The sequence below is a fragment of the Carya illinoinensis genome, chromosome 12 (genome assembly GCF_018687715.1).
Source record: "Carya illinoinensis cultivar Pawnee chromosome 12, C.illinoinensisPawnee_v1, whole genome shotgun sequence".
Classification (NCBI taxonomy): domain Eukaryota; kingdom Viridiplantae; phylum Streptophyta; class Magnoliopsida; order Fagales; family Juglandaceae; genus Carya; species Carya illinoinensis.
Window position 1 is genome coordinate 2,578,853 of NC_056763.1, and position 16,568 is coordinate 2,595,420.

Consider the following 16,568-nt stretch of genomic DNA (forward strand, 5'->3'; position numbering starts at 1 on the left):
ATTGGGCGGTATAACCATCTATATGCATGATATATTAAAAATTAAGTATGAAAGTAAAAAGTTGTAATTGAATATACTTATATACTAATTTAATTGTACCAGAAATCAGAAAGCTGAAGAATACTATAGCTGGCTACAGTCTCGTACTCACTCATAACGTGTTATGAAACTAAAGAAGTATAACATGAATATTCAAGATAAAATTGACTCTTCAGGAGCTCAATATTATTCACTATTAATATTTAATATTTCTTATGTAGTACATATACACATATTTGTGAATAGTCCATATAGGAACCTTCAGCTCTCTCCCTTTCTCTCTCTTCTTTCTTCCTCTCTTTCTCCTCATTTCTCTTCTCTCTCCCTGCCTTCTTCTTTTTTTTCCTTTCTTTCGTATGTTGAGGAGCCTCATTTTATAGGCATCTTGATGGTATCTGAGAGTAGAAGAAATGAGAGGGAGTTGTGAAAGAAACAGGGAGTGGGGGGCAGTAGGGACCCCCTTCACCTACTCCCTTATCTCTTTCCATGGAGGGAAAGAGACAGTAAGTCTCCCTCATCGGCTTCTCTTCTTTCCTCTTTATTGGTGGCAGAGATTTAATATTCTGCTTACCAACCAGGCTTCACATTTAATCTAACATAATATGATAGAGTCTTCATAGTCATCAATCAAATGCATATATTTATATCAATTGGGTGCATTTTGGTATGACTATAGGACAACATGTTTGATGGGTCGTGGAGCCCGAGAAATAGAGCCTCTTCCTTTTTCAGTTTTAAACTTTTAATATATATTTAATCATCTAAAATTTTCTATTTTTAAAAGGCTTTTAAATTTAATGTAATTTTAATGTTTATTAAATATTTTCTTATGCATACCATTATCAATAAATATTAATTAATATTTTATTATCGACCGGAATCTAATGGAAAATGATAATGAATAACACACGGTGTCATCATGAAGGTTTAGTGGTTGGCGATGACGTTCCATGGGGAATTTAGAAGAGTTTGTCTCTACTTGCAGGATGCCTACTTCAGACACTGTTGTGTGGTGTCATTTAGATAGTGGATCCGAATTTTTATTTAATTTGAGCACTTAATTAGTGGAATCAACCCATAGCATAGAGTGCCTTTTCATTGGATTTAGCTCTGCATGCAATTTAAGAGTCGTTCTTTCCATTAATTTTCTCAACTATCAACTTTCTGTTGAGGATTATCAGAGTTAGTTAATGGGCAATTAGTGTATATATGCAAGTCGATTAGTTTGATCTATGTTACAATTCTATACTACTTACCCGTTTGATCTGCAATCCACAGCCAATAAAGCCCGCTAATAGAGTATATATTGTTTTATTGAAGCAATTCCCGAGCTAAAATAAATCTCCTTTGTATTGAGACAGTAGACACTTGCAAGTTGCACAGATTAAAAATCCAAGATAATTAGTCATATAGATAGCTGGATGGAAGCAGGCTGATCTGGTTATAGTACTGAATTGGTGGTGGTGGTGGGTGTTGTTAAGGTGATATTGGATGAAACTAAGAGAAATCTTCAACTTCCAGTGAGTGTTTTTCAGTTTTTTAAATCTGTCGCTGTAAGTTTTGCAAGTAGTATAAGGTAAGCAACAAATCACTGATTACGTAAAAAAGTTTAAAATAATAATTAAAAAAATTAACAACCCAAGAGGCTACCCCTGTCAAAACAGGGGGTCTCTAACATAATAGACAAACAAAATAATTTTTTTTTTTTTTTACAAAAGAATTCTTTTGCTAACATGGTATATTGGTTTTAGTGAATGCTCGAGTTAAAATAACAAAAGAATTGATCTTAGATAGTCACTGAATCAGCTTTACAGGGGATTTATATGACCATATTCATGAAAGTCGATAAATTGCATAAGCATGGTGAGGCAATTAAGTTGAACAAGGTATGAAAGTACAAGAACTAAAACGATCAAAGTGGAACTTGAGATTTTAAACTGACAACAAACTAAATTCAAAGAAGATCAATACCATACATTTATATCCTTTCATGCAATCTGGCCAAAGACACTTCTAGTTTCACATAAAACCCATCTTTTAGCCTATTGAAGAATCCAAAATATGCAACTCTCCATTTTTTATTTAAAACTAAAGGAGCACACACTCCCCAAAATCCTGTAATGAAGCCAAACACCACAGTAACATGAAACCATGGAATTGTACGTCTATCTTCCTCCTCTTGAATGTCCTGATCATCTCGTTTGCTGCTTGTAAGATGGCTAGATGGAGGAAGTGGGTAGCCACAAAGTCCTGGATTGCCCTCAAATGCAGAGGCATCAAAAGTCTGGAGTTGAGTGCCTTCTGGTATTGCTCCATTGAGATTATTGTTTGCTACGCTAAAGACACGTAGGAAATGTAGGCTAATTAATGATACTGGTATTTCACCATACAAATGATTTGCAGATAGATCCAAATATTCCAAGTCTGTGAGCTCTGATATTTGGGTTGGAATGGTGCCTATCAACTTGTTATGGCTAAGATCTAACCAACGAAGTCTCTTTAAACATCCTATCTCAGTGGGGATAGTGCCACTAAGACTATTATTTCGAAGGATTATCTGCCGAGAAAAGTAGAGGAGGGAATTTACATAATTAATCCCAAAATATATTGGCATAGTCATAGAACTATTATCATCAATAGCCTGTGGTGACACAAATGCCTGCAGTCCACAAAATTTCTTTGGAAACTCACCTGAAAAGAGGTTTTCTTGCAAGTCTATAACGCTAAGTCTTGGAAGGGTTGACAACCAATCGGGAATAGAACCTGTGATGCGATTAGAAGCCAAGCCTAGAAATTGCATATTCTTTAGCTTAGATATCCATATGGGAAATTGACCGGTCAACTGGCAAGACGAAAGCGCCAAATGTCGAAGATTTTTAAATCCATCTGTATCAATCATACTAACATCAGATGGCATGGACTCTTTCAAAAAATTGTTTGCAAGGATGGCAACCTCAAGAATGTTGCAACGCATCAAAATCTTGATTGCGGCAGTGACATTAGTTAGCTTATTCAAACTAACTGAAAGGAAAGTCAGATATTTCAATTGAGCCACCTCAGGTGGAATTTGTCCCTCTAGCTGGTTTTGAGAAATTCTAATTCCTCTTATAGACACACATGAGTGAATGCTTGCTGGAAACTTACCAACGAGATTATTAGTTCCTAGATCAAGTATGGTGAGTCGATGAAGACTCGATATATTCATGTCGATGATATTTTCATCAAAGAAATTCTTCCGCAAATTCAAATGGATGAGATTTGTGCAATTCAGCAAAGAACGGGAGAAAGAACCCGTTAAGTAGATTGTATGAAGGATCAATTGCTTCAATTTGGAAAGCTTTCCAAAGTTCAAAGGTAGATTGCCGCTCAATTGATTCTGATATAACTCAAGCCTGGTCAGCTTGGTAAGGTTCATGATTTCATTGCTGATGGGTCCCGAAAGATTATTAGACGGCAAGGAGATTCCTTCTAATGATGTCGCATTATATATATCATGTGGAAGAAATCCTGAGAAAGAGTTGAAACCTGCCCAAAAAATCTTCAGTTTAGAACATCCTCCGATTCCACTAGGAAGTTGGCCACCTAGATAGTTGTAACTCAAGTCAAGGACTCTGAGTTGATTCAAGAATGTGAAGCGTCCTGTAGGTAGAAGACCTGTAAGTGAGTTGTGGGAGAGATTAAGGTGAGAAAGACGTGTGAGGTTACCAAGAGAGGAAGATATACTCCCTTTGAGGCCTTTAGATGGTAACCATAGATGGATGACTCTACCTTTATGATCACAAGAAATACCTTCCCAGTGACAGCAATTATTGGAAGACCTATTAAAAGGAGTGGAATTAGACGAATCGAGGAGCAAGGACAAGAGTGAATTGCGGTCTAATTGGTTGCATGCATGATTTGCAGAGAAAACACTGAAGATAAACAAGGTGAAAAGGAGATAATGAGGTTTCAAGTCTTGCATGGTTATTGTTTAGATCTCAAGAATGAAAGGACAAGTATAGGGTAGCAACAAGAGAAAACTGAATTATATCAATTGCAGATTGTGGTTTATATAGATGTTTCTCTAATAAGGACAAGTACTTTGGCACGTGGAGTGGTTTTTCCATTGAGAAAATGATATTCATTGATGTGAATGGAAGTGAAAGTTGAATAATTATTCCCATTCATATATTTAAAGTAAATATAAATATAAATATATACAGAAGAATGGAATTATCATATTATAAATTTATAATGATCAATTTCTTGATTATACAATACTTATTTATAATTTTATAAATTTGATCTTTTACAGCATATATAGGTAGTCACTTATAAGTATTTACAATATTTTAGGCCCTCCCACTCCTTTGTATTTTTTATTTTATTTAATGGTATTTACTCAAAAGAATTAATTACACAAAAAAGAATTAAAGAAAGCTAAAAAAGTTACACAAAAATTTTGAAATTAGAAGAAAACTAAAGCAAAAATAATAAAAACATAAAAAAATACATTTAAAGCGGCTCTCACCTGATCTCTACCCATCCCTTTCAGACGTGGTGGTGTCATTTAGATGTGGCCAGGTTTTATTTTCATTCACATTTGTCTTTGGGTTTGTTAATTTATTTTATTTTGAATTGTTTTGTCGTCCCTTGAAATTATTTTTTTTCTTGGACGTAATTTTTTTTTAATCATATATATGCAGTTTGAAAACCCCAACTTATACTCAACAATAAATATTTTATATGTTTAATAGGATTAAGAGTGAAATTATTCCATGTGGTTTGTACTGTTAATGTTTATTTGCGCATTTTAATCAAACGTATTACTCTATATCCTTTTAAAATAATAAGAAACATAGAAATTTAAAACATAAAAAATTAATAAAAATATAAAACAAAAGAAACCAATAAACCGAAAATCAATATAAGGACAATCATAATTGTCTTCCGCTCATTTTATTTCTCATATTTTTTTATCTATATTTAAATACAAAATTTGATCAACTCAACCGACAATTAATCAATTAAGGGAAAATGTAGATTTTCCAATGAAAAGCCGACCTTGATTTTTAATTGGGCATGTTCTCTGCAATTGATTCGAGGGTCTAAAAAATCAAGGGATGTTAATGACAAAATGGATATGACAAACTTAATGCATTGTATATTCCTCCTTGTTGTCACACAACCTCCACACACTATAACTATCTAAATTCAACTTGTAAAAAATATTTGAGTAATTCCAAAATATAAATCACTTTACAAAAAAATCTTTGCCAAATAGACTCATTCTGACAATAGTTGAGCATTTCCACGGTGAGTATCTATGGCCCTATTTTCTTGTATTGAACACATTTTTTTAGCATCCCTCTAGTCCTTCTAGAAGTATCTTATAATGTATTCAAATTTTAAAAATTATACAAGATTTGATATATTACACACACTTTCATCTCATTTTTACTACGTTGTATTGACACTACAACATAAAAATGTCTTTTGGGAAGATTTTTTTTTTTTTTAAGAAATCAAGATCTAAATGAGTTTTATGGACGAAATTCAAATTTCATATCTAAATGCTAACAATAGTTATTTACCATTTAAACAATAAATATTAATACCAACGAATAGATTATTTTGAACAGTGACTAAAGCATTTAAGAATACAAAATTTTAAATTCTTAAAAAAAACAATGGCTAGGAGGGGTAGAAAGTCCGATAGAGGAAGGGAATGTGAGGCAGAAAGTCAGAGAGGGGGGGATAGGGGAGTGTCAGTTGAGATTGAAGGGCAAAATCATATAAGATTGGGAATCGATTTCGAAAATATTTAACTGAAACCAAGTGGAATACTTGAACATTTTTATTCATTGAAATTGTTTTCCATTCACAAATATTTCTACCAATTAAGCATATCCAAACAATTGAAACAATGAAAATCATTTCCAGAAATCGTTTTACAACAAAACATTTAATTTCTTTATGATAGATGAGGCCCATATATGACTAATAAATTTCCTAATATATTTATGAGCTGATTTATATATATATATATATATATATGTATATATATTTTGGTCTCATGAAAGAAAAAGATTATAATGATCAAGTATTGGTAAATTAGATAAGCTTATAAACATCAAAACAGGGATCTCTGAAGGGGTCAAAATTATATAATAAGGACAATCATGGTTGTCTTCTACTCATTTTATTTCTCATTTTTTTATAAGATTAAATACAATATTATTTTAATATTATTAGAATATATTTTTTTAATATTATTTTTATTTTATAATTTAAAAATGTTAAATTGTTTATTTTATTTTATGTAAAAATTTTGAAAAATTATAATATTTAGATGAGATTAAATGAAAATAATTGTGAAAACTAGTCTTTGCGATTTCTAATCGAAATAGTCTCACCATTAGTAAATCATTAGCAATCCAAAAATAATAGCATACACGTGTCACTTGACAAGTTGCGCACGTGTGTAAAATAATAGCATACAAGAGGCCAGTCACAGTGCACAGTGTTCATTTGGAAATTCACCCAAAAGACCCAAGTCAATTGGCATGATGAAAGACCCAACAAAATTGAGTGCGTATACTACACGAAGTTGATAAACTCAACTGACGTCCAATAGATTCTTTGCCTAATTAAGGGGATACAAGATGTAGATATTTCAATAAAAAACCAACCTTGATTTTTAATTGGGCATGTACTCTCTAATAGACCGGAGGGTCTAAAAATTGAGGGATATATATCAATCACAAAATGGATATGTCAACCTTCAGTTGCATGTGATCACGACACACAAGCTGTCATCACTAGAGCAAGAGTTTCTTTTTTAAATTTTGTGACAAATATTTTTAGAAATTCAAAAAGAATAAGCAAAATATTAGTACTCATAAGTAATGTCGATCTTAGCATTAAATACAATGTGGCCCACAGACTATAACTATTTGGACTCAAATTGTAGAAAATCAATGCGTACTTCCAAAATATCAATTTCTTTATAAAAACTTCTTTGCCGAAAGGACCCATTCGGACAATAGTTGAACATTTTCACGGTGAGTATCTACGGCCCTATTTTCTTGTATTGAATACATTTTGTTAGCATCCCTCTAGTCCTTCTAGAAGCATCTTATAATGTATTCAAATTTAAATAATTATATAAGATTTGATATATACCACACTTTAGTCTCATATCTACCATGTTGTATTGACACTACAATAAAAAATTTCTTTTGAAATGATTTTTTTTAAAGAAATAAAGATCCTCCCAAAAATTGAGTTTTATGGACTAAATTCAAATTTCAATAAATAATTTAAAAAATGAAAAGATGGACATTAAAAAGCTCGGTTATAGTCAAAGATAATGAAAATAAATGTGATAGAAGTGCTACTTAATTAAGTGTCCATAAGAAAAGTATAAAAGTGGTAGCTCGCAGCTACCACTTCCACTTTTTTTTTTTTTTTTTCCTCTTACTTCATTATTAATAAAGCATTTTTTAATAATATTGTGAATTTATTTTTAAAAATAACATAAAAAAGTGTTAAAAAAATACATATAAAAAAAAAAATCCTACTTATACCGAACAGTAGCCACTGGGAGTGGCATACGTACGTAGCACGCTCCAAAGTGTAAATAAAAGATATACACTACACCCCTGATAAGAAAATCAAGTGGGGGTGGCTCTCACCTCTCGAGTCATCCTTTCAGACGTGGTGCTGTCATTTAGATGTGGCCAGGTTTTATTTTCATTCACATTTGTCTTTGGGTTTGTTAATTTATTTTATTTTGTGGAAAACAAAAATCAGAAAATTATCAAGAAAACAAATGTTTTTGAATTGTTTTGTCGGCCCTTGAAATTATTTGTTTTCTTGGATGTAATTTTTTTTTAATCATATATGCAGTTTGAAATTAAACCTCAACTTATATACGCTACAAGAAATCTTTTATATGTTTAATAGGATTAAGAGTGAAATTATTCCATGTTGTACGTTTGTCTTAATGTTAATAGTTCTTTGTGCCTCTTAGTTAAGGACGCTGCTAGAGGAATTGATGAAGGATCGATAAAATCTGACCGATGAGTGTAAATACACTTTTTTTTTTTTTTCAATCATTTTTTATATATATTTAAATTTAAAAAAAAAATTAAAAATATCAATTCACTAATAATCACTTCCTTAATCATTAAGTAAAAAAAATAAAAAATAAAAAAACCAATCGGTAATTTTTATAGGTCAAAATTATAGGTTGAAATAGCATTTTCCTTTAATTAAACCTCTTTATCCTTTTAAAATTAATGTAGTTAGTCATTTCTTAAGAAATTTGTTGCCCAGATGACTAACACAAGAGGGGGGGTGAATTGAGTTGTATTAAAAAAAATAACAATTATAAATCAAATATATAATATAAAATATAAACAAAATATGAAATAACAATAAATATAAAGAGTAAGAGTAAGAGAGAAGTAAACTCAGTATGTTAACGAGGTTCGGCCCCACTGCCTACGTCCTCGCCTCAAGCTACCCCTTGAGGATTCCCAAATTCACTATTCAACCTCCTTTAGGTGGAGATAGAAACCTATTACACCTTTGAACAACACCGCTACAAAGGATCCGTGTAGAACACCCTCTACACTTGCAATCACCTTACACGTAGTGATTCAACTATTCCCCGTGTAGAATACTTTCTACACACACAAGGGTTATACACACCCTTTTTCTGATACAAAAGCTGATAGTGGGTAGGTTATCAGAAAACACTCCTCAACGAGTGAAATAAGAACAATACAGCGCAAACTATATCTCTCAAAATGAACAAGGATTAAGGCTCAATGCTTAGAGAAGAGAGAATGAAAGTTTTGAATGAATGTTGTATGCTCTTAGTGTTGTGAATGTGAAGCTCTCAAATGATCTATTTATAAGCATATGAGACTTCATATTCAAATTTAAAAGGATTCACATGTCAAAGACAACATCATTCACTTTTTCAAAAAATTCAAATAAAATCTTTTACTTTTGGCATATGACAAAATGAGCACACTTTCATTTTCAAAAAATTCAAACCTAATCTTTTACTTTTTGTATAAGTCTAAAAAAGCATCAATCACTTTTGAAAATATTCAAATAAAACATGCACATGTGAAAGATGACAATCAATCATCTTTAATATTTTCAAAGTTCAACCCTTTAATCAAGGCATGCACATGCAAAAGATGACAATCAATCATCTTTCAAAATTTTCAAATTTAATTTTCAAAAATATTCATGCACATGTGGAAAATGTATTTTAATGATTTATGATAAAATATTAATTTTGAGCATTAATCCTAATTTCGAATTTTGAAGAGATTTACAACATTACTCTATAATTTTAATGTGAACTTGTTCCCTTCTTGCTCATGTTTGTTTCCTTGATGTGCTTGACTCCATTGTGTAGACAACTTGAGCTTGAGACTTCTTTATTCTTTGAATTCATTTGTTATCATCAAAATCCATGTGTAAATATATAATTACACAAAACTTGAAATCTTGGGTTCAACAATCTCCCCCTTTTTGATGATGACAAATACTTGATAGAACTTGAAACCTGTATTAATACTTAAGCTCCCCCTGAGAATGTGCGTTAGTTTTTCAAGCAAAAGTATAAATATAATTCCAAGCATATATAACAAGTTTAGCAATTTAAACAGTGTTAATGTTCTAGTCTAACACTTCTCCCCCTTTTGGCATCATTAAAAAGGATCCGCAACAAGTAAATAGACTGAAGAAAACGGTGCGTTAGTAGACACTATAGATAGTTGAAAAAATCGAGTCGTCTGAGACCCGACAAGTGCTGCATAGCCTCGAGGCCTAACTCTATGAATTTAATACGGCTGAAGATTTAAACAATCGCTTGATGTTGTTGACAAACGGGATTGAAGGCGACGAGTTTCTATAAAAAAATGATCATTTTCATCTATCAGATGCCAAAAAAAAAAAAAATAATCGCTTCTTGACTTGAGTTCTGTTTTTCCACAACGATAGAATGGCTGAGCAATTCTCTTCTACTAATGTTCCAGACTTGAATCAGGAACCCTTGACGCATCAATCATCAATATTCTCTCCTGAGGCCGTCAATACCATGATAGGAGCAGTGAACCGTTTTTCTAGTAAGGCTGATTCTGAGATTATTGCAGAATCAAGAATGCTCAGTAGTCAATATGCTGCCTCTGTTACGATCTTGTCTCGAAGGTTAATGGCGAGGGTGAGTGAGATTGATCATCTTAACATGCAAATATCTGAGTTACGACAGAAGCTTGCTAATAAGGATAGAGAGAATAAAAGGCTAAAGTAAGAAAACCATGAGTTGAAAAAATTTGCAGATTGGTATGCTCATGATCTGTAACCACGAATAGAGGAGCTGGAACGAGAAAAGGGTTCAGATACAAGGTCAACATCGACAAATAACAGAAGAGGTTCATCGTTTACTAGAAAAATAGGGACAATCTACTGTTAATCTTGCTGGCTTAGTAAGAAAACTTTTGACAATGTGTGTCCAGCATATCTTGTATTTCTTTTGACTAAATAAAATTTGAAGAGAAAATAGTTTGTCTTATTCTTTATGCTATCTCTATAAAATCAGTCCTGAAGTTCATTCAATCCGCATCAAGTTTTCATCTCATCTCTATAACTCATCTGCATTCCTTCAGCATTCTCGTTTTAAGCCTTCTATTCTTTTCTCAATGGCTCATTCTTCTAACATTTCTCTAGATCCATCCATGAGGCATTCTGCATCTCAACCTCCTGTTCTTTCTGCAGCTACCATTGGTGCCATGTTGCAGTAAGAAAATAATAATCTGACTAATAAGTCAGATTCTGATGCTATTTATGACTTGGTGAGTCTTGGGACTCGCTACTCTTCCTCTATTGTGGCTTTTTCTCAGCGGCTACAAGCCAAAAATCACGAAGTTGAAAGGCTCAAAGAACAAATTGTTGTACTTCAACAAATTGTTCAAGAGTCTCACACAAGGGAAGGAATCATTCGGCAGAAGAATAAACAGTTGAAATCTTTATTAGATTCTTCATTCCGGTTGCCGGTTCCCATGAATAAGAATGACATGATATTGTATGAAGAGAATGAGCGTCTCAAACATGAGGCTAAGAATCTCAAATTTATGTAAAAGTATTAAAAAAAATCTATCTCTATTTTTATTGACTCTGGTCTATCTTTTAAGAGATATTCATAGCATGCATCATACCTATTTCTCTTCTGATCATACATAATCTATCTTCTGGTAAAGGTTTTGTGAAAATATCTGCTAACTGATCGTGTGTGTTTGTGAACTCTAACATTATATCACCTTTTTGCACATGATCTCGAAGAAAATGATACATTATTTCAATATGCTTAGTTCTAGAATGTTGTATTGGGTTCTTTGAAAGATTTATAGCACTTGTATTATCACATTTGATTGGAATGTGATTATACATGAGTTTAAAATCTTCAAGTTGTTGCTTCATGTAGAGAACTTGAGCACAACAACTACCTGCAGCAACATATTCTGCCTCAGCAGTAGATAGTGCAACAGAATTTTATTTTTTACTAAACCAGGAAACTAATGCATGACCTAAGAAATGGCATGCTCCACTAGTGCTTTTTCGATCTATTTTACAGCCAGCATAATCTGCATCTGTGTAGCTGATTAGATCGAAAGATGTGTGCTTAGGGTACCATAACCCTAGGTTAATTGTACCACTAAGATATCTAAGAATGCGCTTAACTGCAATTAAATGTGATTCTTTTGGAGATGATTGAAAACGTGCACATAAGCACATACTAAACATAATATCTGGTCTACTGGCTGTTAAATATAATAAGCTACCAATCATATCTCGATATATCTTCGAGTCAACTGGCTTACCGGATTCATCTTTATCAAGTTTAGTTGATGGGCTCATTGGTGTTCCAATTTCCTTAGCATTTTCCATCCCAAACTTCTTCAGTAATTCCTTAATATATTTTGATTGATTGATGAATGTTTCACTTTTTGCTTGCTTAATTTGCAATCCGAGAAAGAATGTAAGTTCACCCATCATGCTCATCTCAAATTCTTCCTGCATAGTCTTAGCAAAAACTTGACACATATTTTCATTAGTAGCACCGAATATTATATCATCAACATAAATCTGAATCAAAAGAATATCATCATTTTCATATTTAATGAAAAGAGTTGTGTCGATTTTTCCTCTTGAAAAACCTTTTTCAATCAAGAAACCACTGAGTCTCTCGTACCAAGCTCTAGGAGCTTGTTTAAGTCCATATAGTGCTTTTGTGAGTTTGAAAACATGATTTGGGGAAATATGATTTTCAAAACCTGGAGGTTGCTCAACATATACCTCTTCATTTATAAAACCATTTAAGAAAGCACTTTTAACATCCATTTGAAAAAGTTTGAAATCTTTATAACAAGCATATGCAAGTAGCATTCGAAAGCTTCTAATCTTGCGACAGGTGCATATGTCTCATCATAATCGATTCCTTCTTCTTGATTAAAACCTTGGGCTACAAGTCGAGCCTTATTTCTAGTAATGACTCCAGACTCATCTTTCTTGTTTTTAAAAACCCATTTTGTTCCAATAATAGTATAATTTTTGGGTCTAGGAACAAGTGTCCAGCCATCATTTCTTTCAAATTGATTCAACTCTTCTTGCATAGCTAGAATCCAAGATTCATCAAGAAGTGCGTCATCAATATTTTTGGGTTCAATTTGAGATAAAAAAGCAGTATGATTACAAATATTTCTAAGAGATGATCGAGTACTTACACCTTGTGAAGGTTCTCCCAAAATTTGTTCCTCTGGATGATCTTTCACAAATTTCCACTGTTTGGTTGCATCTTGTATTAAATTTTGATGATCTTTCCTGATGGCTCCATGTTGAACTTCCTCTATTGCTTTCTCTTTGTTGAGATTGAGACTTTCTGTGTTATTTATACCTTCTGTTTCTTCATCAATAGATTTATTGGAGAGTGGAGAATTAGATTCATCAAATACTACATGCATAGATTCTTGTACAGTCAAAGTCTTTTTGTTGAATACTCTATAAGCTTTACTATTAGTAGAATACCCGAGAAAAATACCTTCATTAGATTTTGCATCAAACTTGCCTAAATTATCTCTGTCATTCAAAATAAAACATTTGCATCCAAATACATGAAAGTAACCAATGTTGGGCTTTTTCTCATTCCAAAGCTCATAGGGGGTTTTATCTAATTTAGACCTTAACATAACTCTATTTATAACATAACATGCAGTACTTACCGCTTCGGCCCAAAAATAACTAGGCAAGTTGTTCTCATTGAGCATTATTCTTGCCATCTCTTGAAGAGATCTATTTTTCCTCTCTACTACCCCATTTTGTTGAGGAGTTCAAGGAGCAGAAAAATTATGAATAAAACCGTTTTCATCACAAAATGTTTCAATATTTTTATTAACAAACTCTTTTCCCCTATCACTTCGGATACTTGAAATAGTATAGCCCTTTTCATTTTGAATTCTCTTGCATAACTTGGTAAAGGCATTATGTGCCTCATATTTATGAGCAAGAAAGATGACCCAAGTATATCTAGAGAAATCATGAACAATAACAAATGCATAATATTTTCCTCCTAGACTTGCAACTCTATTTGGTCCAAAAAGATCCATGTGTATCAGTTGCAATGGTCTAGTAGTGGAAATATGTTTCTTAGTTTTAAAAGAAGTTTTTGTTTGTTTACCAAATTGACATGCATCACAAATTTTGTCTTTAAGAAAATATGTTTTTGGTAAACCTCTCACAAGATCATTTTTTGAAAGTTTGGAAATAAGTTCCATGTTGGCATGACCTAATCTTCTATGCCATAACCAACTAGTTTCATTTTGAGCTGACAAGCAAATAGCATCTTGTGAGGTAATTTCTTCAAAATCAATTGTATAAACATTATTGTTTCTAAAAGCAATAAAACAAATATTACAATCATGATCATTCAAAATAATGCATTTATCCATTTTAAAAGTAACTGTAAATCCTTTATCATATAATTGACTTATGCTCAAAAGATTATATTTTAAACCTTCAACAAGTAGAACATCTTCAATTATGAGAGAAGATTCATTACCAATTTTACCTATTCCCACGATCTTCCCTTTCGAGTTGTCTCCAAATGTCACGTGTCCTTCTTCTTTAGATCTAAGATCAAAGAACTTAGTCTTGTCTCCCGTCATGTGTCTTGAACATCCACTATCTAAAAACCACTTATTTTTGCTTGTGGATGACTTCATGCATACCTATAAAAACAATTAAAATGATTTTTCTTGGTACCCAAGTTCTTTGGGTCCTTTATTTATTAGTATTAGAAGAAACAAGATTTTTAGGTACCCATATGGCCCTAATAGTCATTGTATGATTTCTTCTAATAGGACAAGTATGATAATTATGACCATTTCTATTACAAAAATTACAAATAGCATGTGACATATATGAAAAACTTGAATAATTATAATAATATCCTTTTTTGACAAAATTATTTTTATGAAAATAATTTTGAATATTAGTCTTTGAGGTAGAATGATTATCAAATAAATTTTTATAAGGTTTGTATTTTTGTTTTGGCATATATCCCAAACCTGCCTTGTCAAAAACACATCTTTGACTACCAAGAAGTTTTTCAAAATTTCTTTTTCCATTCGTAAAGTTTTCAACAATATTTTCTAAATCGGTTTTCTTCTTATTCAATTCAAGATTTTCATCTTTCAAAATGATACTTTCTTTTCTTAAAATTTCAATTTCGTTTGTTAAAGAAGAATTTTTCTTTTTCAAAGCAGTATACTTGATACCCAATTTTTCAAATTCCTCATAAATCTCTTCTAAAACATTTTGCAATTCTTCATATGAAGGATTTTCAATATTATCAAGATTTGTTACCTCAATGTCATCTTTAGCCATAAGACAAAGATTTGCTGATTTTTCATTGCTTGCTTCACTATCTGAGCTACTTGAATCATCATCCCATGTAGCTTTCATTGCTTTCTTGCCCTTGTTTCGATCTTTCTTTAGCAGAGGACAATCTGGCTTGATATGACCAGATTTATTGCATTTATAACAAATTAAAGTGTCGTTTTTACCTGAATCTTTCTTGGAAAACTTTTTGAAAGATTTCCTCGGAGGAGTTCTATTTTTCTTCAAGAACCTCTGAATTTTTCTTGTTATCATCGCAACTTCTTCATCTTTATCGTCATTTTCCTCATCTTCATCACTTTCACTTTTATGAGGAACAGCTTTAAGTGCTAAGCTCTTCTTTGGCTTTCCTTCTTCTTCTCCTCTTTTCAATGTGTACTCATGGGTGATAAGTGACCCGATGAGTTCATTGACTTCGAGCTTCTTGAGGTCTCTAGCTTCAAGAATCGCTGTAACTTTTGATTCCCAACGTTTTGGTAAAGAGTTGAGAATTTTTCTTACTATCTCCACCTTGGAATAAACTTTGCCAAGAGCTGCCAAGCTGTTTATGATGTTAGTAAAACGAGTGTGCATACTAGAAATAGATTCATCATCATTCATCTTAAACATTTCATATTCATGAGTAAGAATATAAATTTTTGATTCCTTGACTTGCGAAGTTCCTTCATAAGTTACTTCCAAGTTATCCCAAATTTCCTTTACCGTAGTGCAATTCATTATTCTATTAAACTCATTTCCATTAAGAGCATTATATAATAAATTCATAGCAGTTAAATTTAAAGTATAAAGTCTATCGTCTTCACGATCAAACTCTTCTTCTTCCTTTTTGACCTTTACTCCACCAACCACTTTTGTTGGAATATAAGGTCCATTTACAATACATTTCCATATTTCTCTACCTTGAGCTTGAAGAAATATTCTCATTCTAACTTTCCAGAATGAGTAATTATCTCCACAAAAGAGTGGAGGCCGACTACTAGATTGACCTTCACCAAATGAAGCTGCAATGTTAGCCATAAGATCTTAACTCAAAAGATAGTTAATCTTATAATAGAGCTCTTAGCTCTGATACCAATTGTTGCCCAGATGACTAACACAAGAGGGGGGTGAATTGAGTTGTATTAAAGAAAATAACAATTATAAATCAAATATATAATATAAAATATAAACAAAATATGAAATAACAATAAATATAAAGAGTAAGAGTAAGAGAGAAGCAAACTCAGTATGTTAACGAGGTTCGGCCCCACTGCCTACGTCCTCGCCTCAAGCTACCCCTTGAGGATTCCCAAATTCACTATTCAACCTCCTTCAGGTGGAGATAGAAACCTATTACACCTTTGAACAACACCGCTACAAAGGATCCGTGTAGAACACCCTCTACACTTGCAATCACCTTACACGTAGTGATTCAACTATTCCCCGTGTAGAATACTTTCTACACACACAAGGGTTATACACACCCTTTTTCTGATACAAAAGCTGATAGTGGGTAGGTTATCAGAAAACACTCTTCAACGAGTGAAATAAGAACAATACAGCGCAAACTATATCTCTCAAAATGAACAAGG

The 16,568-nt window shown here is 32.5% G+C and overlaps 1 protein-coding gene across 1 annotated transcript; it reads right to left on the reverse strand.

The window, feature by feature from the left end:
* Window positions 1–2,017: 2,017 nt before the first annotated feature.
* LOC122290104 (receptor-like protein 3) lies at window positions 2,018–4,000 on the reverse strand. Its single transcript, XM_043097640.1, has one exon. It carries the CDS (start codon window positions 3,998–4,000, stop codon window positions 2,018–2,020), a length of 1,983 nt encoding a protein of 660 aa, XP_042953574.1.
* Between the last annotated feature and the right edge of the window lie 12,568 nt (window positions 4,001–16,568).